This window comes from Pogona vitticeps, chromosome 2 (assembly GCF_051106095.1).
Source record: "Pogona vitticeps strain Pit_001003342236 chromosome 2, PviZW2.1, whole genome shotgun sequence".
Lineage (NCBI taxonomy): Eukaryota > Metazoa > Chordata > Lepidosauria > Squamata > Agamidae > Pogona > Pogona vitticeps.
The window spans coordinates 203,701,120-203,727,999 of record NC_135784.1 but is presented as its reverse complement, the minus strand read 5'-3'; the positions used below and the strand labels follow the sequence as shown (position 1 = coordinate 203,727,999).

General features: G+C 40.3%; 1 protein-coding gene across 13 annotated transcripts in view; it reads left to right on the top strand.

Moving 5' to 3' along the window:
• Positions 1 to 26,880, top strand: part of NRG1 (neuregulin 1) — a 746,295-nt gene that overhangs the window by 554,674 nt on the left and 164,741 nt on the right. For 11 of the 13 annotated variants that reach the window (XM_020801406.3, XM_072991959.2, XM_020801402.3 and 8 more), the window contains 2 exons: positions 7,554 to 7,737; positions 18,659 to 18,783. In XM_020801406.3, the coding sequence (XP_020657065.3) occupies positions 7,554 to 7,737; positions 18,659 to 18,783 (309 nt within the window). Of the gene's footprint in view, positions 1 to 5,481; positions 5,805 to 5,834; positions 5,854 to 7,553; positions 7,738 to 18,658; positions 18,784 to 26,880 lie in introns of those variants that run through there. The other 2 variants (XM_072991962.2, XM_072991965.2) reach the window with 2 other exon arrangements.

The following is a 26,880-nucleotide window of genomic DNA, read 5'->3' as shown; positions in this document are numbered from 1 at the left end:
ATGACCATTATGCGATCTTTAATCAGTGGCAGCCTGGCAGAAGTCTATGCAGAGATGCCAGAGGAACTGATGAAAGATTTTGCAGAGTTTAAAAAACTGGTGTTTGCCAGACATGGGATAAATGCGGAACAGCTGAGGCAAAGATTCAGGTCACTCACCAAGAAACCAGAGCAGACTTTTACCCAAGTGGGGGCCCAATTGGTGAGGCTGCTAGAGAAATGGCTATCTCAGGAGGGAACAGAGACCTACCAGCAGCTCAAAGACCTGATAGCGCTGGAACAGTTCTATTCAGTCCTGCATGGGGAACTGAAGTTCCAGGTGAGGGAAAGGAAACCGAAATCTGTGGCAGAAGCAGCCGAGATCGCAGATTTTATTTCCCAAATAAGAAAGCCCTTGGGTGAGGGGAAATCGATGGGGAAACCTAAAGAAACCTACAGCAAGTACTCTCAGGGACCAGGGAAAAACCAGCAAGGGGGAGGGGCCCATGGTGAAGGGAAGCCCTCAGACATGAAACCAAGACCTCAGATTTTGGAGGGAAAACCAAAACAAGATGAGAAAGACTCAAAATATAGCAGAAAATGTTATTTCTGTCAGGGAAAGGGCCATCTAATCTCAGAGTGTGAGAAATTAAAGCAGCTAAAAGGAAATGTGCCTCATGATTCGAGTGGAACCAAGCCAAAAGCTGTGTTCTGTGTCCAGAAAGAGCAAAGCTCCTTGTCACCGAGGGAGCCTGTTGCCATGGCTACTCAATCTGGAACAGTTACATCTGCTGATCAGGCTGAGGAAAATGGTCCTCTTGTGGAGGTCAGGCACTGCTTACTTGTGAGAACAGATTCTCAGTTGTTTGAAACAGCAGGGGTGGACGTAGGAATACTTGACCATCAGTATCGGGGGTTAAGGGATACTTGTTCCCAGGTGACCCTGTGCCATCCAGATATTATTCCTAGGGAGTATGTAATCCCAAATGAGAGCATAAAGGTGGCAGGGATTGAGGGACAGGTGATTTCGCTGCCAGTAGCTGAGGTACCTATGAACTTTCAAGGCTGGAGGGGAGTTTGGCGGCTAGCGATTTCATCGACTCTGCCAGCAGCCATGCTCGTGGGAAATGACCTGGCTGAACATGTGAAACGGGTGCTAGTGATTACACGTTCACAAACCACCACGGGGACAGTTCAGGGGGGTAATGATGAGCCCGAGACGGAAGCAGGTGGGGGGAGTTCCGAAGCTGTGGTGGAAACCTTAACCACAGACAGCCGATTTGGCCAAGAGCAAAAGGCAGACGCCACTCTCCAAAAATGTTTTGAACAAGTGACAGACGCCCAGCTAACACCTGAAACCCCAGTGAGATTTTGTGAGAGAAAGGGAATTTTATATAGAGAGACCCTGAGGAATATCTCAAAAGGGGGAGAAGGGATCAGAAGTCAGCTAGTGGTACCTGAAAAGTATCGCCCCATGATCTTACAAAGGGGGCACTCTGACATGTTTGCTGCGCACTTAGGGGTGAACAAAACACAGCAGAGAATCACACAGAATTTTTACTGGCCTGAAATAGGGAAGCAGATCAAAGAGTTCTGTAAACAATGTGATGTGTGTCAAAGGCAGGGGAATAGCCGCGACAGGACCAAAGCAAAGTTGTGCCCTTTGCCTGTGATTGACACTCCGTTCAAATGCATAGGGGTGGATATTGTGGGACCTTTGCCCAAGGCCACAAAGAGGGGGAACAGGTTCATTCTCACCATTGTGGACCATGCCACGAGGTACCCTGAAGCCATACCCTTGACTAACATTGAAACTAACACAGTGGCAGATGCCTTGGTGGGGTATATGTCCAGAATGGGATTTGCCTCAGAAATAATCACAGATTTGGGCGCATCGTTCACATCGAAGCTCATGAAACGCTTATGGCAAATCTGTGGAATTAAACACAAGGAAACCACTGCCTATCACCCTGAAAGTAATGGGTTAACTGAGAAGTTCAATGGGACTCTAATGCGCATGATTAGGGCTTACTTGGCAGAGAATCCAAACAATTGGGACCAGAAGCTGCAATCCCTTTTGTTTGCTTATCGATCAGTGCCACAAGCCAGTACCGGGTTCAGTCCGTTTGAACTTTTATTTGGGAGAAGGGTGAAAGGGCCCCTTGATTTGATCAAACAAAATTGGGAGCAGATCACCCAGGATGACCCACAAGACGTTGTGACATACATAGACACCTTGATGAATGACCTAAAGAGAAACCTAGAGCTAGCAGCAGAGACCCTGCAAGCTCAAAAGGTCAGAAAGAAAGCTTGGGATGACCAGGAAGACAGGGAGAGGCGCTTCAATCCAGGGGAGGAAGTGCTTTGGCCTAGGCCCTGCAAAGAGAACAAACTGCAGCTGGGTAGCCCAGAAATAAAAGACTTGGGTCACATAGTAGGGGGAGGAGTGATAAAACCCCTAGAGGCCAAGATAGAAGCAGTTCGTGATTGGCCTAGACCCAACACCAAGAGAAAAGTCAAATCATTTCTTGGGTTGGTGGGCTACTACAGAAAGTTCATCCCGAGGTTTAGCGAGATTGCGGCTCCGCTGACCGATCTGACGAGGAAGAAGACTGATGACCACATCCCGTGGACCAGCGACTGTGAGGAGGCGTTCCAGAGGTTGAAGGAGGCCCTCATCAACTATCCAGTGCTGCGTGCTCCAGACTTCGACCGGGAGTTCATCATCTACACCGATGCGTCTAACAGCGGGGTAGGAGCAGTTCTTTGCCAGGAGGATGAAAATGGTGACCAGCATCCAGTGTCCTACCTGAGTAGGAAACTCCAGAAAGGTGAGAGACATTTGGCAACCGTGGAGAAGGAGTGCCTGGCCATAGTCTACGCGATCCAGAAGGCCAAGCCTTACATCTGGGGAAGACATTTTATTCTGTGCACTGACCATTCACCACTGCAATGGTTAAAGACAATGAAAACCCACAATAGTAAACTTATGAGGTGGGCTTTAAACCTGCAAGACTATGACTTTGAAGTGAAGGTGGTCAGAGGGTCAGTGAACTGTGTTGCTGACGCCTTGTCAAGAAGACCCGAAGAATGAAGACGGCGAAAGAAACATGGACTATGTATATATTTTGGTGACCAAAGGTTAAATGTGCTTGTTTATTAAACATGTTGGTTTGTATGAATAAAGGTAACTGGATGTATTGTAAATGGTAAATGTTTAAATGCCTAATAGAGGGTAAGTATAAGTAAGTGTGATATTGTATGTATAACTGTTTTTGTGTGTTTTATCCAGGTTGTTTTTTGGAGAAAAGCACTTTAGCTTTCCCCCTACAAAACAACTTATAAAGAGGGGAGGTGTTACATACAGCACTGATGTTACCTGTCTGTCATGGGTTTGGAGGGAAAGTTCCATCCTATGGGGAGTGGAAGGCGGGACATCAGGAGGAGGGGCTGTACTGTATATATACGTGAAGCCTGTGTGGAGAAGTTTAGAAGCTGGAGGAGAAGAGCTGAGAGAAGAAGCTTGAGTGGGAGTCTGTGTGTCAGACAGGGTACTACTGTGTGTCAGTCAGTACCAACCTGATAGGTTCAGGTGTCTGTATGGTTAGCCAGAACTGATAGGTTCAGGGTCTGTGCTTTATTTAAGAGTGTTCTGTGTGAACCAAACTGGTGTATGTATGATTGAGACTAAGCCACGTTACTGTATCTTATTCACTTGATCATTTTATTTTCCCTGTGTGTGGTTTAAATAAACCTTATTCCTTTATTTGTTAAAAATCCATTCCTGGTCTGTGTGACTCCTTACAGGGAATGGTTGGTGGCAGCTTAGTGAAACTGTGGCATATCCCAGTAGGTCTGTGTTTGTCACACACACATTGCACACAATGAACACTGGACTGCCATCTATGGCACACACTCAGCAGTAAAGGTGGCAGCTGCTATCTAGGCAGATGTGCAAACAGGCATCTATCCACAGGCTGTGTGGGGGGGGGAGGAATCTGTGCATCTGTGCAGCAATATTGGTGACTCTCCTCCCATTACATACTTTCACCAACATATAGATGTACTATTGGGGGGGGGGGTTAATATGCATGTTGCAGAATTGGCTGCCACTTTCCTGGCTTTGATTCTGAAAAGAAGCAGGGCCGGTTGTGCACAAGGCAATCTGAGTAAGGAATGGACTGGTTCAACAAAGGTACAAAATAACACAATTCTCTCGGCCGGGGGAAATGTTCCCCACTTATACCACTGGCTGGGAAAATGTTTTGAACTTGACTGTGCATCGTGTGAAAAAAACCAAAGAACTAACTAGGGGATAACTAAAGAATGAACTAGGGGATAACTAGAGAATCTGCAATGGACTTTTCTTCCAGGAATCTGTCCAATCCCCTTTTAAAGGCATCTAGGCAGATGCCATCACCACTTCTTGTGACAAGGAGTTCCACAGACTAACAACACGCTGGGTAAAGAAATACTTTCTTTTGTCTGTTCTCACTCTCCCAACACTCAATTTGAGTGGATGTCCACTGGTTCTAGTATTGCATGAGGGGGAAAAGAGCTTTCCTCTCTCCCCTTTATCCATCCCCTGCATAATTTTATACGTCTCATTTTAATACCATACTGTGTGTTGCTAATGAACAAAATGTAGGTTGCAGTATAAAAATATTCCAAGGAGTAAATCTCTTTGGGATTTATTTTTGAGAACACATATTGTTCTGTAAATGTGTTGGGTTGGAGAATAGTTGGTTTAATAATACTACAAGCAAGAAGGATTGCTTTAGACTACAAGCTGAATATGAGCTGCAAAAAAAAAGCCAGTAAATTAACAGAAGCATAATCTTTAAATCCTGTGAAGTACCAGGTCCCCTCTATATGGCACTGGTTAGGCCTTATCTTAAGCACTGTGTCCAATTCTGGACACTACACTTTAAAAAGGATGCCAACAAACCAGAACAAATTCAGAGGGATGATCAACAGAGATCAGAGGATTGGAAATCAAGCCCTGTGTGGAAAAACTGGATGAACCGGGCATGTTCAGCCCTAAGAAAAGCAGATTGAAGGCACTTTTCAAATATTTTAAAGCTAGTCATACAGAGGAGGGGCAGGATCTGTTCTTGATCATCTCAGAGTGCAGGACAAAAAATAATGGGCTCAAGTTACAGGAAGGCAATTTTACTCTCTATATGGGGGGGGGGAGGGGGAATCTTAACTGTTAGGGCAGTATGACAATGGAATCAATTACCTCAGGAGTTGGTGAGTGCTCCAGCACTGGAGACAATCCTCAGAAAGTCAGACAACCATCTGTCAGATATACTTTAACTTGGATTCCTGCACTGAGCAGAGAGTTTCACTTGATGGTCATATAGGCTTCATCCAACTCTGTTGTTCTATGATGCTTTGAAACCCAAGAAACATCTCCCATTTATATACTGTGTTACAACATTGCTATACTATGTAACACTTCATTGTTTAGATGTTGAAATAACAATTTACCAGTATCAAAAAGCCCACCAAAACAATCTTTCTCCAGAGTCATGCAAAGATTCAGGAAGAAAGTTCTGGAGCATAGGAGCAGCAACATGAATAGATTGTTTCCTTATACAGTATATTCGAGCTAAACAGGTGTAACAGTTTGGCTGTTTTAAAAGGGCAGTGCTGGTTGATCTCAACTGGTTCAGGAACTCATCTCGTTAGAGGCACTCCAGTATCTTTACTCATATATGTATTTTTGGTTACAAAGGGTCATGGTTGGTCACAGGTACACAGATTTCACTGGATTCAGTGAGATTTACCCCCAGATTTGGTCTGCATTTGATTACAGCTCTGGTATGTTTTTGGACTTCAGTGTCATCTACTCAGGCTGACTTTGTCATTTGTAGGTAACTTCTTCATTCTGTAATTTCTAAATAATCCCAGATGAGTCTGGAACCGATTTCTGTAGAATCATTTCTTTCTGGGTTAAAACAATCATGTTAAAGTGGAGTCACAGAGAACTGTACCTGTATTGAAGTAAGCAGTTTCTGAGTTAACCTGAATGTCTATATACTTTTTTCGAGCAGAGATCCATATAGGACTTCAATAAGTTTCCAGGCTATGGAATGCATACCAAACATACTGCCCTGAACCCTGCTTTTCTGAGGGTAGTCTCTTGATATACTTAATAGGATTTTTTTCATTATAATTTTTTTTCTTTTTTGCTTGTTTAATAAATTATATTAAAAACACAAACAGAAAGCACTTCTACATTACATTGTATTAATTCTGCTAAGATTGAAATAAATTTCTCTTAAACATACTTTTATTTTTTGTAGCTTTTTGTTAACAGCATCATGCTATTTCATGTAAAATCCTTTTGAAGCAGCTGTGCTGAATATCTGTGGGTGTGAGGTGGGAAGGGTAAGAAGTTGGACTTAGTGGTGTATTTATTACAACTAAATTGGTTTTTAACTGTGGTTCCTTTAACAGCAGCTATTTTTCTAGAACCTGACAGAACTTAAGAGTGTTGTCTGCTGATGGCCATTTGTCATTTGCATCTGTGGAAAACAATCTTCATCAGTAGATATTAATTGGTTTTTATAAAGATCATCTTTGCTTGAGTTACTTTGCAGTGTTGTGTGACTGTCACATTAGATTTTCATAGATTTGAATCTATGAAAAGTCAGTGAATCAATACAGTAAGGATATGAATTTTGCAGTTTTGAATCTTGAATATTTACATGCAGTCTTCAGAGTCCTCCATCCCCCAAAGCTTCCAGGGTGTGCAGGTCTCCTTTTTAATGCAACCTCCCCCACCCACAGCTTTTTGAAACCCAAAATGGCTTTCTTTCAAACTGGAAGTAAGCTTGCATTAACAGCACCAAACAGAAGAAGAGTTACTGTCTTTCCAAATGAATCTGTACAGAGCTAATCCCAAAGGGCTTTGAACAAAATATGTTGTTTGCTAAACAACTTTAGGTGCCCAGCTTGATGTTCAGCTGATGTTACTGTAGGCTTACCATGCAGCTGATGCTCTTTGCTATTTCACTTTCCCCTTCTCACTGCAGAGATAAATATCCCAGAAGGGAGAGAAGGAGGGAAACATCTACTAGCTGGAAAGGCTTCAGAAGGTGCCCCCACTCCAACTGAATTGTTTTAGTAGCAGGTGCCACTTGGCAGAAGTTGATATTTGCTACTCAGAGCTTCAGGCTGTTTCAATTTATCTGTCTGTTGTTGCTCTTACTGGCTTTTTCTCCCTGCAGCTGATGCAGGTTTGGTTTCCCAGTTCATTAAATACAAACTCTCTAGTTCACCCCACAGAAGGATGTTTGATCTAATGATTGCTCCACAATCAGAAGGAAGATAAAAACATTTTATCCTCAATCAATAGCAGCCAGCCTGTTACAGGCCTCTGACAAACCCATCAAATAGTAGCAAACAGTAACAAGGCGGAAGAAAAGCAAAACAGTAGCAGACCTGAGGGGATAAAACAGAAAAGCAATATAATAAATAAAACAAAAAGCAGTGCAACTACAAGAAGCTATGTGACTGCAATATGATCTAATACTACAATGTTTTTATTATTTTTTTCCTTTTCAGCTGTGCCTCCTAAACTGAAAGAGATGAAAAGCCAGGAATCAGCAGTGGGTCAGACGCTAGTACTGAGATGTGAAGCCAGTTCTGAGCACGCTTCTCTCAAATTCAAATGGTTAAAGAATGGAATGGAAATAACGAAAAAAAATAGACCAGAGAATATCAAGATCAAGAGCCCCAAAAAACAAAAGTAAGTATAGAATGGTGTTTTTAAAGGCTGAATTATGACAAAGTAATTGAATTATTTACCAAGATGCAGACATAAATTGTATTAATTACCTCAGCATGCTCAACAGTGTGTTGTGATGTGTAGAAAGAGATGGAAATAGGCTGTCACTGTATTTTCACTGTGGTTTTGTGGTGTTGGAACTTGCTTCCTAATAATAAAAGTAGCTCTTACTGTTTTTATATATATTCCATAGGGGAGGGTTTGAATTGTAATTCCGATTCATTTCTCATCTAATGGCGTCTGTGGAAAGATCAACAGTGTGCTGGCTTCAAGGCCAGTAGTGTGGAGGGGCTTCAGCAATGTTTTGAGATTTGTATAGTTTCTATTTGGGCAAGGTAGAGAAGAAGCTCTTCATGATTTTATTTATTTATATATTTATTTCTGCACCTCAGCAACAGCTTCTTCCTCCCTCTGATAAGCCCTGTGTTGTTAGAGTTTGTAGCTCAAAATATCTTGGGACATACAGACAGGGCCATGTGTTTTAATTTCAACTTCCACTGGTCTGAGGAGGTCAATTTCCAATCTTTAATGTATATGCTGTATGTGTGATTAAAAAAAATACTGAATTTGGCATGGAAAATAGCAAGCTTATACACGTTCAAATCCCTTCAACTAAGATGTCCTCATCACTGTTACTTAATCAGACCTTCTCCAGAAAGTAACTGTGAATGAAAAATTGTGGTGGGATTTGAAGGGTTTCCCCTGTCTGGTTGCTGTTGTAACCAATATCTGTGCACGCGTGTCCGCGCTGCTGCTGATTTTGGCATACCTTATTGTTTGTAAGAGGAAAAAAGAACAGAGTTTTCTGCTGGCTCCTTAGTGGACTGTGAACCTCTTGAAGGCTTGCAGTGCTTATTGTCATGGCTGCAATACTCCCATCTCAAACAGCAACCAGAATGAAAAAAATAAAGCACTAACTTTTATCTGTTGTACAAAACCTGCCCTCTTCTTGCAATTAAACACCAAAGCACTGAATATATGAATTCTCTCTGCTGTGTTGTCCCCATCTGTCATTATGCTGAAGGTAGTGATGGATGGATTGGGAAGACTCTGCTAAAGTTAAACCACAATTTGAACCTGATTGATTGAAGTAAAAGAATTTTTAAGGACCTTGCTCCACAGCTATGCGAGAAGGTCTGGCAGGGGAGGTTTCACTCCTATAGTATCATCCTATAAAACCCAAATGAGCTGATTGATTCCAGGAAGGTGACTCATATCTGGGTGAATTCAGGCTACCTTAGACTCTGTTTTGAGAGTGAAATATTACATTTATGGACAATTTTTTCTTGGGATTAGAATCAATACTGCTCACTAGGGTCCTTTCTATCATTTCAGAAATGTATATTGTGGCCCAGGACAACGTTTAGAGAGAGGGCTGTGTGTATTTCATTGCTGCACTATGTGAGCAGAGAGTTTTGGTATTAAATGCAAAATTCGATCCTAATACCAAGAATATCAGCATTTATTATTTTCAAAATCAACTGGCTTACTCTGGTTTTAAATATCCCAAAGGACACTGGGGCTTCTTAGCAATCTCCCAGCGAGAAGATCAGTAGTTCCATTAGAATTTAATTTATCACACTTTTTCTCCAAGGGTTCAAGACAATATATATATATATTGCCCACCCCTATTTTATCTCCACAATGATCTTGTGATGTAGCCTAACCTGACTGGGCCAAGATCACTAACTCAAAAGTTGTTGAGATTTAAGTGTGAGTCTCCTAGACCAGTGGTTCTTAACCTTTGTTACTCGGATGCTTTTGAACTGCAAATCCCAGAAACCCCAGTCAGCACAGCTGGTGGTGAAGGCTTCTGGGAGTTGCAGTCCAAAACTCCTGAGTAACTCAAGGTTAAGAACCAGTGTCCTAGACTAAGTGCTGCAGCTAAAACTAGTATTACAAAAACTCTTACCCATGTAGAAAGTGAGACTGTATTGTTCCTACTGCACTAAGTATCTTGACAGAGGTTACTTTGGCTTTGCTTTAACCAACCCATTCCCTGAATTTATTTGCCAAATGATAAATTAAAGTATTTGCCCTTGAATGCAATCATTAGCACAGTAGCAAAAATCAATACCTCATTACCGAAATAGAAATTCAACATAATTTTGCTAAAAATGCCATTAGCAGACAGGCCCCTGTCCAGCCCGAGAGTTTGAACTCAGAGTATGATATGTTGACTTCATTTATCTCACTCATTCCAACCTAATTTCTCACCAAACACCAATTTGCTGTGTTTTTTTAATGCTGAGAATCTATACTACTTGTTGCTGTTTTGTGAACGTAGCTGCTTGGGATATTAGTATTTTATGTTTTGTTTTAATTGTTTAAGCCCCTCTGGAATTTTAATTTGAAAATTGCATCACATTTGAGTAATTAAAAACATCAGAATAAATTATCTGTTAGCTTATGACCTGCATTATGTTAGTTCAACACTATTCTTTTCTGTTTTATCTGTTTTCAATGTGAAAATAAAATAGGAAAAAATTAGTTCAGGCAGCAAAGAGTATCTTTTGTTATAACATAAGCTAAAGTAAAAAAGTGGTCATTGTTGCATTTATCTTGGAAATATTAGGAATGAGAATGGCCATCTGACAGTTACATCACATTTCTTTTAAGAGACGAAGGATAAACAGAACATGCATCCTTAGAGATTTTAGGTTTTTAGCACAGTTTACCAATTAATTTTAGAGAACTTTTAAAGGAAAAATTAAGATGTGAATGTATGATTCCATACCCAAACATGATCTTAAGTAGCTCTGTATTGCTACTCCCATCCCACTACTTCCAGGCACTTTCTTTATTTTAAGATCTACTCCTCTCAATATTATACAGTTCTTGCAGCTGCAAACTGAGCCTTCTTTTTTTAAAAGAACAATCACATATTTCTACATATATACCAACATCCTGTTGCCTAGCATAGTAAATCACATTGGAGTAAGTCCACTGAAACAGTTTGGTAAGTCAACTCGATAGGTTTTGTGGATTCAAATGAGCCTATCCTAACTGCAACTTACTTTAACATAGTAAGTCCAGTTAGAGTAGGCCTATGGAGTTGACTTACTAAATCCCTACTGATTCACTGGGCCTTCTCTAGTGCAATTTGCTGTGCTAAGCAACAGGATTTTAACCATTGAATAGTTATTTCTTCATCCCAAAGGCTATTTATTAATACTGTACCTTAAACTCAAGAACAAAGGGCACATCATCATACCTGCAAACCACTGAAGGATGGCATGTAAAATAATGTTTCTGATTTGTTGTGTGAGGCTGTAAATATAATTTGTCACATCTTACACAGTAATAGATCAAAATAGACTAAAAGTACCTGATTTTCTCTTTTCCTTCCCTATTTGTGATCAGAATTCCCTGAAGCATTTGTTAGTTGCTGCTTCACATTGTTGGTGGCAATAGAAGAGAGATCACTGAGAAAGCTTGATGTGTAAGTGGCCCTGCACATTGCAGAGTCAGATAGGCTTCTGATTAATTCTTGTGAATCATGCCTGGAAATAAGTTTGCTGAACTCAGGGTGTGAGAACACAGCAAAAACAAAAAACAAGAACAACACCTGAATTAATCAGGTTGCTTCAAATTTTGAAAGCAGTGTCAGCATTACTTTTGCTGTTCAGACCAACTCAAGAATATTAAAAGGTTGTTAAAGAGCAGAGGAAATTCTTTATTGGTTTGTTTTTTTATTTATAAAAAACTATTTTATTATTTATACATACAAAACATACAAAATGAGAGTAAAACCCAACAAAAACAACAAAAGACAACAAAAACAAAATATCCATACTACATATATAGATCAGAGATCTCATCATTGTTTAGGTCATCTGATATCATCAACAGGTTCTTATAAGTACTGGTCCGCCATGATCTTTTCTTCCCCTAATTTCCTATCTCTTTCTGGGCCCAACTGTAGATCAGCTTACAGCTTTCCTTCACAAAATGTTTTGGTTGATCCCGTATTGCCTCTGAGAGCATATCTAGTTCTGCAATATCCAGTAGTTTCTTTAGTAGCTCCTCCATTGTTGGTATTTCTCCATTCTTCGGCCCAGAGTAACCTGGCTGCTATGTATATATACAGTAGACTATATTTTATTTTATTTTTATCAATGATCGCTGGCATTATATTCAATAGAAACATTTCAGGTTCAAAACTTAGTTTTTGCTGGACGATTTCTTGTGACATTTCCCAAATCTGTGACCAAAATTTTTTGCCTTTTCACATGACCACCAAATCATGTGAAAAATCCATAAGTCCCTGGATTTTTTCTACATTTCTAACAAGAATTACTGATCCCTTCTGACATTTTTGCCAATCTTACTGGACTGAGATGCCATCTATAGAACATTTTAAGGAAGTTTTCTCTAAGATTAACTGGTTTAATCAACTTATAATTATCTTTCCCCATTTTCATCCAGTCATCTATATCACTGGTTCTTAACCTTGCATTACTCAGGAGTTTTGGACTGCAACTCCCAGAAGCCTTCACCACCAGCTGTGCTGACTGGGGTTTCTGGGAGTTCCAGTTCAAAAGCATCCAAGTAACAAAGGTTAAGAACCACTGATCTATATCAATGTTATAACCAAAGTTTTGTGCCCATTTGACCATCACCACCTTCACCCACTCATCTTCCAGGTCATAGCCTAATAGATATTTATACTTTTTTATTATTTTCTCATTTTTTAAATCCATAGTTCATCCACCTGAACTTTCCTCTCAAAAAAGCCCAGATTTTTATCCTTTTTATATCTTGATTCTAATTTCAACATTGACCACCAGTCTGCTCATAGACCCAGTCCCTCTAAATCTTGTTTATTTTTCAAAGTTTGATCTTTAGTTAACAGGTCTTAATATGTGAGTAGAGCTCCCTCCTGGCTTAGCACTTTTAATATAAAGGCCTCTATTGGGACTACCCATATTGGAATTTTCTTATAGGTTTTGACTTGAACTTTTTGCCATATTAAATATAAAGCTTTCCTCACAATTTGTTCTGAGAAATGTGTCTGTCCTTTGACTTTCCCATACCATACATATGCGTGCTGATCCATTTTTAAATTATGACCTTCCAATTTCAACTGTCTTTGATTTTCTAATGTTATCCATTCTTTTATCAAAACCATAGCACGGGCCTTGTAATATAACAGCCATTTCGGCAGTTCTAGTCCTCCACTTTCTTTTGAGAAAGAGCAGAGGAAATTCTTGAATGGTCAGAAGTGCCTCTCCCCCACCCCTAGACTCAGCCTTCCCAGTCCAAATATTAGAACCAAGAAACAGACGGAAATGTTTCATTATCTTACTGCAAAAACCCACGTGGCACCTATAATCTCTGCAATTGTCACCTGGAGCAAAGCCCCCTGTGCTGTTAACACTGCCTTCTTCCAAACCTCGCCCTTCTTCATGTTTCTCCAGTTTATAGTATACATCTCCTTAAGCTCACCAGGTAAAAATGTTTTTTTTAAACTTTAATTTGTCACAGTTGGCCATTTCTACCTGGTGAATAAACCAAATGATGGCCCTTACATGTGCTAGAGCCTATTTTGTCTTTGTGGTGTTTTCCTCCAGCCCTCAAGACCAAACCGAAACTTGACATTTTGAAGCAGACAGTGTGAGTGTGTGGAGGCAATCACAGAGTAATTGGCAAGCTTTGTGGCCTAACAGCGGGATGTAAACATTCTACAGTGGGGTCTCGACTTAAGAACTTAATCCGTATTGGAAGGTGGTTCTCAAGTCGAAAAGTTCTTAAGTCGAATCTGCATTTCCCATAGGAATGCATTGAAAACCATTTAATCCGTATCTGCTCTTTTCTGTCCATAGAAACTAATGGGAAGCTGCTATTCTGCCTTCTGCCACTACAGGGGGATATTTTCTTTCTTTTTCCCCCTTAGGTTCAGGGAAGGCAGGGAACACTAAAGGCAGCACTTTAAGAACTCTTTTTTTTTAAAAACGAAGCCAATTTTAAATAATGTTTTAAAGCATGTTGTGCTGATTTTTTCAGCACAAAGGCACTCAGGCAGGCTTTTTAGGTGCTGAGCAAGCCTCCGGAATCCTGCTCAGAGCCAGCCGATCAGCTGTTAGGCGGGGAGAGGAGCGGGGAAAACCACAAAATGGCTGCCAGGCTCTTTCTGGGTGTCGGCTTTTAGCTCTTTCCTGCTCTTTTTCCTGTGGTTTGGGGGCTACCAAGGCCTGGTAAGTGACTTTATTTAACAGTACAGTATTTATTTTTAAGTTTCTGACCCTTTCCCCCCCTCCAGAAGCCTCTAAGGGGAGGGAGGGGGGACTTTTTTCCCTGTTCGTAACTCGAGGGAAGTTCGCATGTCGAGTCCTTACTTTCCCTATAGGGCAGGTTCGTAACGCGAATTGTTCGCAAGTCGGGTCGTTCGTAAGTCGAGACCCCACTGTAAACTGTGCTGCAAGGATGCTTGAGACAGCATCCTCAAGATAACTGGCATCACCTCTCACAAACACATGCCATTAACGTTTGGACTGTTGTCTGCAATTTTTCTGCATTATCCATGAAGGGGTTGTGCTCAGCGTGATGAAGAAGAATTTCCTCCACTGAAGCTTGCAATTTGTTTAGTTTCTTAATAGTCTAATAAAATGCTCACTCTTATATTTGCATAATCTGGGGAACTACACAGCCTTTTTTTGTTGTTTTTTGTTTTAATGTTTCACAAGTGATGTAACACTGTATTAAAGTAGCAAATGATCAGCCTCATGCAGTCCTTCCCATGTATTTAAAAAAAGAGGTGGGTGGGCTTGAAAAACCTCCTTCCGTAGCAGTCACGTATCAGAATCTGAAGCAAAATCACTGCAGGCAGGATTGACATACATTGCTAGAAGCTTGGCGGATCAAAATGTATTGAGTGCCCACTGAAAAAGACCACACTTCCAGACAATTAGCTTCTTACATTGTTGTTGCTGGGAAAGGCATCAAACTCAACTGTGCAGACTCTGATGTAGATAGTGAGATATATTGCTATGTAGTCATGCCCTTAGCGGGGTTTACTTTTGAATAAGCATTACACAGCAAATGAATTTTGGGAAAGTATTTTCAAGCATAGCGATCAACCATAAACTAGCCTTTTTGGTGGCATAAATTTTGTTTTGAAATATAGCTAATAGTAAAAAATGCTTGATTTCTGAAATTTCTTAGAAAACAATACATTTTGTTCAGCTCCTCTATATAACCTAAAATTAGCATCCTTAGTGTTTTAATGCATGTATTTGATGTTAAATTGATTATTTTTAAAATTAAGTATGCAATTCTGAAACACTAGCTGAAATTCTATTGCTTAGCATAGTCACACTAGAGTAGGCCCATTGAATCAGTGGGGATTTAGTAAATCGGCTGCATTATTAATTCCATTGATTTAAATGGGCCTACTTTAGTTGCAACTTACTTTAGCATAGTAAGTTACTACAAGAGTAGACCCACTTGAACCAGTTGAATTTATGGAGGACTTGTCTCATCAAATCTCTACCGATTCAGTGGGGCTTCTCTAGTGTGACTGACTATGCTAAGCAACAGAATTTCAGCCGAAGTGTTTGTTCATGTCCTGAAATGTCTTCAGGACATTGGAAGACATTTGGTTTATGGCAGAACATAAAAGTTAGTCACCTGCATAATACTGACAACTTTAATTAAATATTTGATGCTAGCAATTCAGCAGTGCTATGAACCTAGTTGTTGTTGCAACATAAGCCTTCACAACTTTTACTGTATTTATTAGTCTTTGAAGAGCTAGGGTGGTCTAATAATAAAAGGTCAGACTTAAATAAGGGCAACCCAGCTTCAAATCCTTGTTCAAGTGTAAAACCCATTGAATACTATTTTGCAAGTCATATACTTAGAACCTGACCAGCTAATTTGTTTTACCCATGTACATAGTGTATATTAGGCATTCTCTGCACATCCTGTTACTGTTTGAGCATTCATTAAAGGTGTGCAAGAGTTGAATTTTTTCATCAAGAAACCAGGCTGGCTCAGAAAAAAACTTAATTTTCCTGTGTCTGTTGGTTTAACAGTTTTGGGATTCTATATACCTAATCCTTGCATTTTGGTCATGGATCATAAACATCTGTGGAATCTAAAGTGTGCTGCTTCTAATATCACTGAAACATAGTGTATTTTTTTGGCAGTAAAATAAGTAGCTGTTTATTGGTCACTTGACAAATCAATGCATCCCACAGAATAATCATTTTCTTTTTTTCACTTTGAGAAGTCTCCCAGAAAGTATCCCAGGCATATATTATTCTTGATACCTGCTGAGCACATGAGGTGATTTTTGAAGGACTTGCCATTTCACCTCCACCTTATGACAATCTTATGGATTGATCACTTCCAAGCAATCTTATTATCCATAACCCTGCTTTGATCTTGCAGATTAAGGACCATGGCTTTCTTTATTGAGTTAATCATCTCATGTTAGGTCTTGCTCTTCTTCTGTTAACTTCAGCTTGTTCTGACATCATTTTCTTTTCCAGTGAGTCTTTTTTTTTTATGTGCACCAAATATGATACTCTTAGTTTAATAATTTTAACTATGATTAAATGTCAGCTTAATCTAGAACTCATTTATTTGTCTATTTGGCACTCCATGGTATCCATACAACTTTTTCTCCAACACCACATTTCAAATGAATTAGTTTTTCTCCTGTCAGCTTTTTCCATTGCCCAGCCAACACCTCTGCCCATAGTAACTGGCAATACCATAATATAGATTACCTTGGCCTCCAGTGATATGTCCTTGCCCATAAGAGTCTATTTTAGTTCCTTCATAGCTGCCCTTTCAGTCTCCTGGTATTTCTCCTCTGTGTACAGTACAGTGGGGTCTTGACTTGAGAACTTAATCCGTATTGGAAGGCGGTTCTCAAGTCAAAAAGTCTGTAAGTCAAGTCTCCATTGACCTACAGTGCATTGAAAACCGATTAATCCCGTAACAGGCCATTTTTGTTCCATTTTGGTTTTTTTCTGGTCTGTAAGTCAAATCTCAGTCTGCAAGTCAAACCTAAATTTTGCGGCCAGAGAGGTCTGTAACTCAAAAAGTCTGTAAGTCAAGCCATCTGTAAGTCAAGGGTCCACTGTAAAAGGTTTTGTGGTGAAATCTTGAGCATGACTTTGCTTATACAGGAAGTTAATGGAGTGAGCCATTAGTTGCTGTGATCTTTGTCATCTCCCTTCTTTGGGACTGCAGTGTATATTGAACATTTCCAAATGGGACCCTTTTTTTTGTTTCCGTGTGTTTTTGAATATTCTTGATAACATTTTGAATTTTGATCCATCTGTTCTCTGTATCTATTCCTGGTGCTTTTTCCCCCCAATTCCTCCAAGTACAAATTTGACTATTTACCTTATAAAATTTTTCATCTCAGATCCATCTTCAAAGGAATCTGCTGTCCTTGCTTCTCTTCTGTATACCTATTTAGTGTGTGTGTGTTTGGGTAAAATTTTTATTTTATCATGAGCGGATAGTAAATCTGCATGATGATCTTTCACTGTTTCTAATCTTGATTTAAATTTCCCTTTGATTTTGGATCTTTTGAAAAAAAACATACTCCCCTCCCCTTTTTAGTTATTTTCTTCGTTGTTTCAAGCAAATTGCTCAAAAGTTGCATTAAAATTCTGATCCTATTTATATAATCTTTTATTTTTGTTTTCATCTTTCATTGCTAATTTTAAAACTCAGTCATCCATCAAAGGTGGTCTATTGTTTTGACAATAGTAATACTCTTTCTGTTTTCTTCCTCAGCAATATCTCTGATTTCCATCCACAGGGGTTTTTTTGTGCTCTATTAAGATTAGTAATGCAAATATTTTATTACATGATCTTTAAATTTCCTTCGAAAGTTGTTTAAACTATATTCTGGTACTCCAATCGTTCTGTTATTCTTCAGTCTTACTTTGATTTTTTAATATTAATAGTTCATAGTTTACATCATAATTCCCCCTTTCTTTCTTTCTTTCTTTCTTTCTTTCTTTCTTTCTTTCTTTCTTTCTTTCTTTCTTTCTTTCTTTCTTTCTTTCTTTCTTTCTTTCTTTCTTTCTTTCTTTCTTTCCTTCTTTCTTTCTTTCTTTCTTTCTTTCTTTCTTTCCATCAATAATAATTTTTCTCCATCTTCTGCTTCCAGTTATATAGTCTTTTTGATAGCCGCATTAGTTATCTGGTGATGTCCATGTGTATATTCATTCTTTGAATTACCCGAATCATGTATTTTCAATAAACAAATTGTTGGCTTCAGATATTTATATGAGTTGATCTATTTTTAAGTGCCTCCTACTATTTCACTTTGACCTAAAATACTTGAGTTTTTATACATGATGTTGCTGCATGGGAATAGTCTAAGCAGCTTTTTGAAGAGCACACATGGTATTCTTTTCAAGATTATGTTCAAGACCTGTGTCCTGATCTGCTAAGGGCAGAGCGTGGCAAAGGCTCACAGAATAATCCGCAAATATTATATGAAAGATTCCTGCCCTCAATCAAGTGGAAAGACATGACCTTAAAAAAGGGGGGTTTGGGAAGATGAAGAAAGAAAACAAATTTCAGCCTCCTATCTAACTTCTGAAGTTTTATGCTGATCAGCAGATACAGAACCAGTTCAAATAGGTGTGGAGCTAAGATTTGCTGGAACTACTAGATATAATTCAATAAATGTGATTGAGTAAATCAGCCACAAGATGTACTCCTATGGAACCTTGTACATTTACACCAATTAACCACAGTCTGTTAAGCCATTTAACATCAGCATGCATAACTCACCAATAGGATTCTGGGCCCTGTTTTTTTACTTTTGTTTTATTGTTGAAATGATTGTTCTTTTCTTATCTATCTATAGTGCTATTTTTTGCTTAATCAGTCTGCTTTCTTCTAGGACGTTCTCTGAACTTCGCATTTCTAAAGCTTCATTGGCTGATGCTGGAGAATATACATGTAAAGCAAGCAACAGGTTTGGGAATGACACTACCAAGGCTCGAGTTATCATTACAGACACCAATGGTAAGACATGGTTAATTTTGAAATTTTGAACTGCTTGCAAAGTCATTGAGAAGTTATCTCTTACCTACCTTGAACCAAAGCAGAAGCAGAATTGTTTTACTTAAATACTTTCAAAAAAAGTAAATCTGATAAGTCGTTTGAGCATGAATGTTCTGTAACAAATAAGTAGCTGAAGTTCAGCGCGCATGGGTCTTTGTTTCCTTGACTGTGAAAAGGATCATCATCTGCAAACTTTAGGTATCTTAAATCCATGTCTTTTACATGCTTTCTTGCCTCCACACGTTCTGTTTAATTGCATAACTATCTTTCTGAGTATCTCAGTGTTTTCTGGCCAGAACCAAATTGTGAGACATTCACATCCATACATATATGCTTGCTTAGTTTGCTGTCCACATTAGATGAATTATTACAACTCAGGTTATATGAAGGACATGGGGGGTTGTTAAAGACATTATCTTCTCTTGGGTATTGTGATTTAGATTTCTGATTGTGAGAAGTAAAAGGGGGCCAAAAATTGGTCTTTTTAAACTAAGAAACATACATTTTTTAAGCTTTATTCTGCTTTACATATATCAGAAGATTTCTGTTTACTCAATCAGAATGCTTAATCTTCACTGCAGTACTTTTTGTTATGAGTTTCTGGCATATGTATGTTGTCATATTGTTGCCTTATGTGGACTAATTCAGACTTATAGTACTGTGTATTAAAGCCAATTAGATCAGAAGAATATCGTGGAAATTTTGGTGTACTGAACCTTTGTGAAGTCTGAATAATTTGTATTTGGAATGTTGCATTTTCAAAGGTTGTTTTCAAAGGCGAAGGGTGTATATCAGGTCGAAGAGAAAATTAGATATGCAAGTATTTTGTCAGCATTATAATTCTCAATCGTGGTTTGTTTATTTTTTGTTTCTTTGGTTGGTTTTTTGCATTTTTAGTGGCCTGTTAATAACTGAAGGTTGGTATATAGCTTTGAGTCAAGATTGTGGTGGATGAAAATGCCAGAAAAAGTAATTGAAAGTAGTGCCATGGTGTTCTTCTATACACTTAGGCTAAGATTGTGAAGTAGTCATCTGAAAACAGATAATTTAGATTTTGGGATTGTCTGTTTTCTATCCTGGAATTTGCTTAGGCTCCAAAGAACATACTGTTCTCTGGAATGCTCTACTATAGATACACACTAAATGATATTTGTTTTAATTTTTCAAATATTTTAACACATGTGCACATCACCCTGTTCTCTTATCAATTTACAGGATATATTGCAATATAGCAATCAATCATAACATTGCTGATTTAAACTGAATCTAAATAGTAAAAGATTTAGGAGTTCTAAAAATGTTTTTTTTTAATGGTCTTTGCCTGTGCTATAATGATAGCAGCTGAGACAGATAAGCCTTTCCAGGAAGAACATGCTATATTGCACACACACAAACTCTCTCCCAAACTCGTTCGTTTAGTCGTTTAGTCGTGTCCGACTCTTCGTGACCCCATGGACCAGAGCACGCCAGGCCCTCCTATCTCTGAATGCCTCCCGGAGTTGGGTCAGATTCATGTTGGTTGCTTCGGTGACACTGTCCAACCATCTCGTCCTCTGTCGTCCCCTTCTCCTCTTGCCTTCACACTTTCCCAACATTAAGGTCTTTTCCAGGGAGTCCTCTCTTCTCATGAGATGGCCAAAGTATTGGAGCTTCAGCTTCAGGATCTGTCCTACCAGTGAGCACTCAGGATTGATTTCCTTTAGAATGGATAGGTTTGTTCTCCTTGCAGTCCAGGGGACTCTCAAGAGCCTCCTCCAGCACCACAATTCAAAGGCATCAATTCTTCCAAACTACAGGTAGCCATATAATCGCTCAATCTGCATGAGTGTTTTCAGAGCTGCATGGGACCAGCTCTGTAGAAACAGATTCTGTGTTCTTATAGCAATAAGGAGATTTGCTCCTTTTTCAGCTGGAATTATGATATCCCAGAATGGTAGGATTAAGTGCTAATTCAACTTACTTGTTGATGCTTGAAATTCTAGGAATACGAATAAAATTGGGTTCTGTACAGGACATTTCATATTAGCTGCAGATGATCCTGGGATATACTTTTAAAGTGATGATCAATGTAAACCTGTTTAGGATGAAACATTAGCAATATGAATTACCTTTAAAGTAAAAGATATGAGAAATTTCAAGTGGTAAGTCATGCTGTTCCAGTAATTATTATATTTCAGTGTTAATACAAAAGGTTGAAATAATGGATTAAACAGACTTTTCTATATCCTTGTAAAGTTACTTAGTTCCCATACATAAAGGAGTTGTTTGCCCATAAATCTGCACAATTTCACACTTGGAATAGTTTTTCCAGTTCCCAGCAATATCCCTAAGAGTCAAGGCTCAGCCAGACATCTAGGCTAAAGAATGACTCGAATAAATGAACACACATTTGAACAGAAGGGTATACCTGTACTTTGTTCCAGCCAAAGTAATGGGGAAGGGATCGTGGAATGTGAAGGGGATCTCATTCCAAGACCCAAAATACATGTCATAAAATACCAACAGATCATTTGTCATAATGAAATTAAATTTTGGTTCAAGTGACATTTTTGTAGCACTAGATAGAGCACAGAGGATATTATGTCTTAATCCAATGGACATATTACTGAGAAATTCAAATTTAGCAAGTTGAAGAATTTTGGGATATGTATGCATGCACATCTTAGCCACAGATGCTGGACTACAGGAGTTAGTGGTATGCTTTTAACCAGTGGTTCCCAACCTTGGGTCCCCAGATGTTTTTGGACTGTAACTTCAAAAAATCCTGGATAGCACAACTAGTGGTGAAGGCTTCTGAGAATTTTAGTCCAAAAACCACTGGGGAATCCAAGGTTGGGAACTAGTGCTCTTAACAATAACAGTAACATCTAGAACAACAATAACAATTTTACTAGTGGAAACAACTGAAATCCTTTTACAGTTGGCATAGCATAAAGTTACACCTGTGAAATTCAACAATACAGTATGTTGTTATTGTAGACCTTCCCTCCATGATGTCTTTAAAAATTAAGTTGAAACCTAAACTTGCTAGGGTCTTAACATGATCATATACTGTATATGGTAAAAAGTAAATTTCAAAAAGAGGCAGTCCTGTAGGGACTGTTTGTAGCACAATACCATCTACAAATGTTGCTGGGTTTTTCTCTATTTCAGTTGCAAAGGTTTTAATTTTTGCATTCTAGTTTGTAATGCTTGTAATCATTAGTTTTTACATGTTCTGTATGGTTTATCCCATTTGTTTGGTTCCATAGTCTCATTGGGAGATTAGTAGACTTGTATAACATGTGAAAGGATAGTTTCAAAACAGTTGTAAGGGAGTGACCAGTAAAGAATTGAAGTGATAATTATATTCACAGCAACTGGGAGGCTGCCATTTACTGGTGAGAATAACAAATTCTGTGCAGACTCCTGCTGTGTTTTTGTCAATTGATTTTAGAAATTATGGCTTGTATGTAGCATGCTACATGTGAGAAGGCTCTCACAAACTGAATATGAGCCAATTCAGATGGGAAAAAAAGATAAATGTTGTTGTAGCCTGCATTAATAGAAGTATAATCTCCAAATTACATGAAGAGCTAGTGCCCCTCTGTTTGGTGCTGGTTAGGCCTCATCTGGGGTGCCTTGTATCAGTTCTGGACACTGCACTTTAGGAAGGATGCAGACAAACTGGAAGAAGTTTGGGGGGGGGAGCAACGAGGATGATCAGGAGACTGGAAACCAAGTCCTTTGAGAGAGACTGAAATAACTGTTTAGCCTTGAGAAAAGAAACTGAGGAGATGGTAGTTTTCAAATACAGTGGTGCCTCGCATAACGATGTTAATTGGTTCCAGAAAAAAAAACGGTTATGTGAAAACATCGTTATGTGAAGCACCATTTCCCATAGGAATGCATTGAAAACCGGTTAATCCGTTCCAGTTGGAACGGATTATCCGGTTCCCCCCCCCGCGGCTTGGATCTGACCCATGGCGGCTACCTCAGCCATGGCTGGACTCCCTAGAGTCCGGCCATGGCTGGGGTAGCCGCTGCGGCTCGGATCCAAGCTGCGGGGGGAGGGTGGTGGGATTGGGATGCCTTTCAAGCATCCCGGGCTTGGATCCCACCAACCGTCGGTTACCCTTTAAGCGGTGGAGACAGGCTGGGGGGTGGATCGGGAAGCTTGAAGCCTCTCCGCGCCGCCTATCCCGGCCGTTCTCGGACTTCCAGAAGTCCGAGAACGGCCTGGGTAAGCAGCGCGGGGAGGCTTCAAGCTTCCCGATCCACCCCCCAGCCTGTCCCCGCCGCTTAAAGCCTCCTTGCGCTGCCTAGCCCGGCCGTTCTCGGACACCTAGGTGTCCAAGAATGGCCGGGGTAGGCGGCGCGGAGAGGCTTCAAGCTTCCCGATCCACACCCCCCCAGCCTGTCTCCGATGCCGGTAGCCTCCCCGCGCCGCCTACCCAGGCCGTTCTCGGACACCTAGGTGTCCGAGAATGGCCGGGCTAGGCAGTGCAAGGAGGCTTTAAGCGGCGGGGACAGGCTGGGGGGTGGATCGGGAAGCTTGAAGCCTCCCCGCGCTGCTTACCCAGGCCGTTCTCGGACTTCCAGGCGTCCGAGAACGACCGGGGTAGGTGGCACGGGGAGGCTACCGGCATCGGGGACAGGGTGGGGGTGGATCGGGAAGGCTTGAAGCCTACCCGCGCCGCTTACCCAGGCCGTTCTCGGACTTCTGGAAGTCTGAGAACAGCCTGGGTAAGCGGCGCAGGTAGGCTTCAAGCTTCCCAATCCACCCCCACCCTGTCCCCGATGCTTGAAGCCTCCCCGCGCCACTTTCCCCAGCCGTTCTCGGACTTCCAGGCGTCCGAGAACGGCCGGGGTAGGCGGTGTGGGGAGGCTGCCGGCGGCGGGGACAGGGTGGGGGGGTGTCTGCAAGGCTTCCAGGCAAAGGCACCCCCGTACCCTTCCCCCGCCGCCGCTGAGAGCCTTCCGAGCTCTCAAAGGGCTTTCTCCAATATCGGAGGGGGCCCTTTGAGAGCTTGGAAGGGAATTGTCGGCAGGGGACGGTGGCTTCGGGGTCCTTCCGAGGCCGCAGCCCACTGCCGACATTTTCCCCCAGCTGAGCGGCGGGGCTGCAAAGCGATTTTTTCCCCATAGGCAAGATCGTTGTGCGATCGCAAAAGCGATGGCAAAAAAGCCATCGCTATGCGATTTTTTCGTTAAACAGGGCGCTCGTTAAGCAAGGCACCACTGTATACAGAGCAGGGGCAGGACCTATTCTCAGTCATTCCAGAATGCAGGAAATGTAATAATGGGCTCAAGTTACAGGAAGCCAGATTTCATCTGAATATCAGGAAAAACCTCCTAACTGTTGGAGAAGGACGACAGTGGAACTAGTTCCTTTGGGAAGTGATGGCCTCTGCAACATTGGTGGCATTCAAGAGAAAGTAAGACAGCTATCTGTCAGATAAGGTGACCCTGATTCCTACATTGAACAGGGGGTTGGACTTGTTGACCTTGTAGGCCCCTTATAGCTCCATTATTCTATGATGCTATGAAAAATGTGGCCATCCATGTCTATCCAGTCAAGTCTGAAAAACTGACAGGTAACTGTGGTGCATTCCACTCTTAATGGGAATGATAAGATTTCAAGACACCTCTGCAGTACTTTGCAAAATTTGCTTGTCTAAAGGTAAAAGTACTACTTATCCTTTCAGAATGACTTTTATGATTGCTTTTCTGAAGACTGCAATCTCATCTCCAGAAAATGTTATTAATCATCCATTAGTGTCAAACGAGAGAATGCAATAAAGTGAATGTGCAGTTGCTACGCAGAGAGGAATGGTTTAGACATGTAATTCAGATATCTGTAGATCTGGTACTACATTTTGAAGGGCTATATGATAGTCATGTTGTTAATTATGAAATCAGATGTAATCCTTTGTGCAGTAAGCTGAAAGTCTTTCTCAAACATGTAGAGAAAACATTGGTTGGAAATATAGTTAGCGTTATGTGCTAACACACATTTTTCTGTCTCAGAATGTTTTACCCCATAGCATAACAAAGCTTGTATGCGATATCTCAAGTCAGTTGGTGGTCTCTTAGCTAAATAGAATTATAAGTAGCAAAGCCACTGACTAGGAAAACCACATTATGCTGTAAGCATTCCAACTCCAGGATGGTGAAAAAAATCAGTTCTTAAAGGCGAGGGTCTGATAGAGAATATGTGTCTTCTCTCTCATCAAACTTCCATGTTATCAGGGGAGAGTCTACATTTCTCATTGGTTCTGGGTAGAATCTATAGCCATTGAAAGTAGTATTCAGTCTTTCCAGCAAATCTCTGGCTTGTTTTAACTAGTACTTTCACAGAAATGCAACATATTGGTTTGGCAGGAATGGAATATTCTGCTCACCATTCCATCTGCTGGAATGGCTGGGCAGCAACATTATTTTTGATGATGTTGACAAAGTGAGGCTCTGTAGAGCTTAATGATTATGTAGCTAACTTAGTTGAAACCAGCAAATACCTTCTATAGTCTTCACCAAAAAATGTATTTTGGTATCATAATTCTATCTGCTGTGTGAATGTAAACTATACAGTATTTTAAAATGATGCACCTTGAGTCCATTGGCTTGGCACGGTCGGTTCAAATGTTTGTAGATGCATTTTTGTTTTCATCCCGTCTCTTGTCTACTGCAGTCAAGACACTGCTCACAACCTGAGCTTGATCCCAACAGGCTCAGGTAGCCAGCTCGTGGTTGACTCAGCTTTCCATCCTTCCGGGATCTGTAAATTGAGTACCCAGCTTCCTGGGATGGGAGGCAATGTGTAGCCTGCATAATTAAATTCCAGGCTGCCCAGAGAATGCTTTAAAGCAGTGATTCCCAACCTTGGGCCTCCAGATGTTCTTGGACTTCAACTCCCAGAAATCCTGGCCAGCAGAGGTGGTGGTGAAGGCTTCTGGGAGCTGTAGCCCAAGAACATAGGGAGGCCCAAGGTTGGGGAACACTGCTTTAAAGCACTATGGGGCAGTACATATAAGCAGAACACTTTTTGCTTTTTTTTTTTAAGACATGAGGGCTTAGGATCGCTATGCTGTTAGTTCTTGGCTACAGAAATACGATAGAGTTATGTTTAGGGATTTCTTTTTCAGAGAACAGATATGGATCTTTCATAGTTGCCGTTTAGCCTTTACCTTTTAACTGTTCAGAGGTAACTGTGCTGGCCATAAGAAAAATTCCAGCCCAGAAAATATCTTTAATAGGCTCTCCCAAAAGGCACAAAAATAACTGTGCAAACCTTTGAAACCTCCAGGTCCCTTAACTGTTGTTACTTACTCAGTTTGTTTCTTTATACAAAGACTGTTGTTCTTATTTTCTCCTCTGCCCCCCCCCCTTCCCCAGCTTCCTTGCTTTGTTAGCTGTGGTAACATTTGTGCTTATGTGAAAGCCGGCTGGTCTGTTCTTCAGCTCAACTGCCCCTTTGGAAACCTTCATTCCATTTAGTTGGCTGTTTCTTCGAAAGACTGTTTTAATGTCAGTGGTCTGTATTCAGCCTTGGTTACCTCCAAATAATACAGTAATTTTAAAATTAATCAGTGAAATGAAAAAAATAGAAAGGAACAGACCAATTTTTAAAACTTTATTAAAGATCTCAAAGTTAATTTGCCTTACCTTTCTCCACTCTTAAAAATTTCAAGGACTCTTTTTCTGTTCTGTAAGCCAAAAAAAATAATTTATAAAAAAAAGTACTTCGTTTTTTTTTTAACTGTAGCCTCCTTTGGAGAGAATAATTGAGGTCAGGAAAGATGTGTGAAGTTCTTCAGAAGAGTGATATAAATAGCAAACACAGGGTACATTTATGTTAATTGCTTTTTGCAAACTAATTTATCACTTTTCTCTCTTTTTCCCCCTACAAGAGTGTCTTGCTTTATCTTGTTTACAGAAATACAAGACATGAACATTCTATGAATCTGTGCATGTGAAATTGGTTGAGAGTCAGTGGGGGGGGGGGACTCATGAATGTGATCCCAGCTGTGCTTGTATTTTATTTTTATTTTTTTGGAGGTCACTAGAAGTATTTTCCTC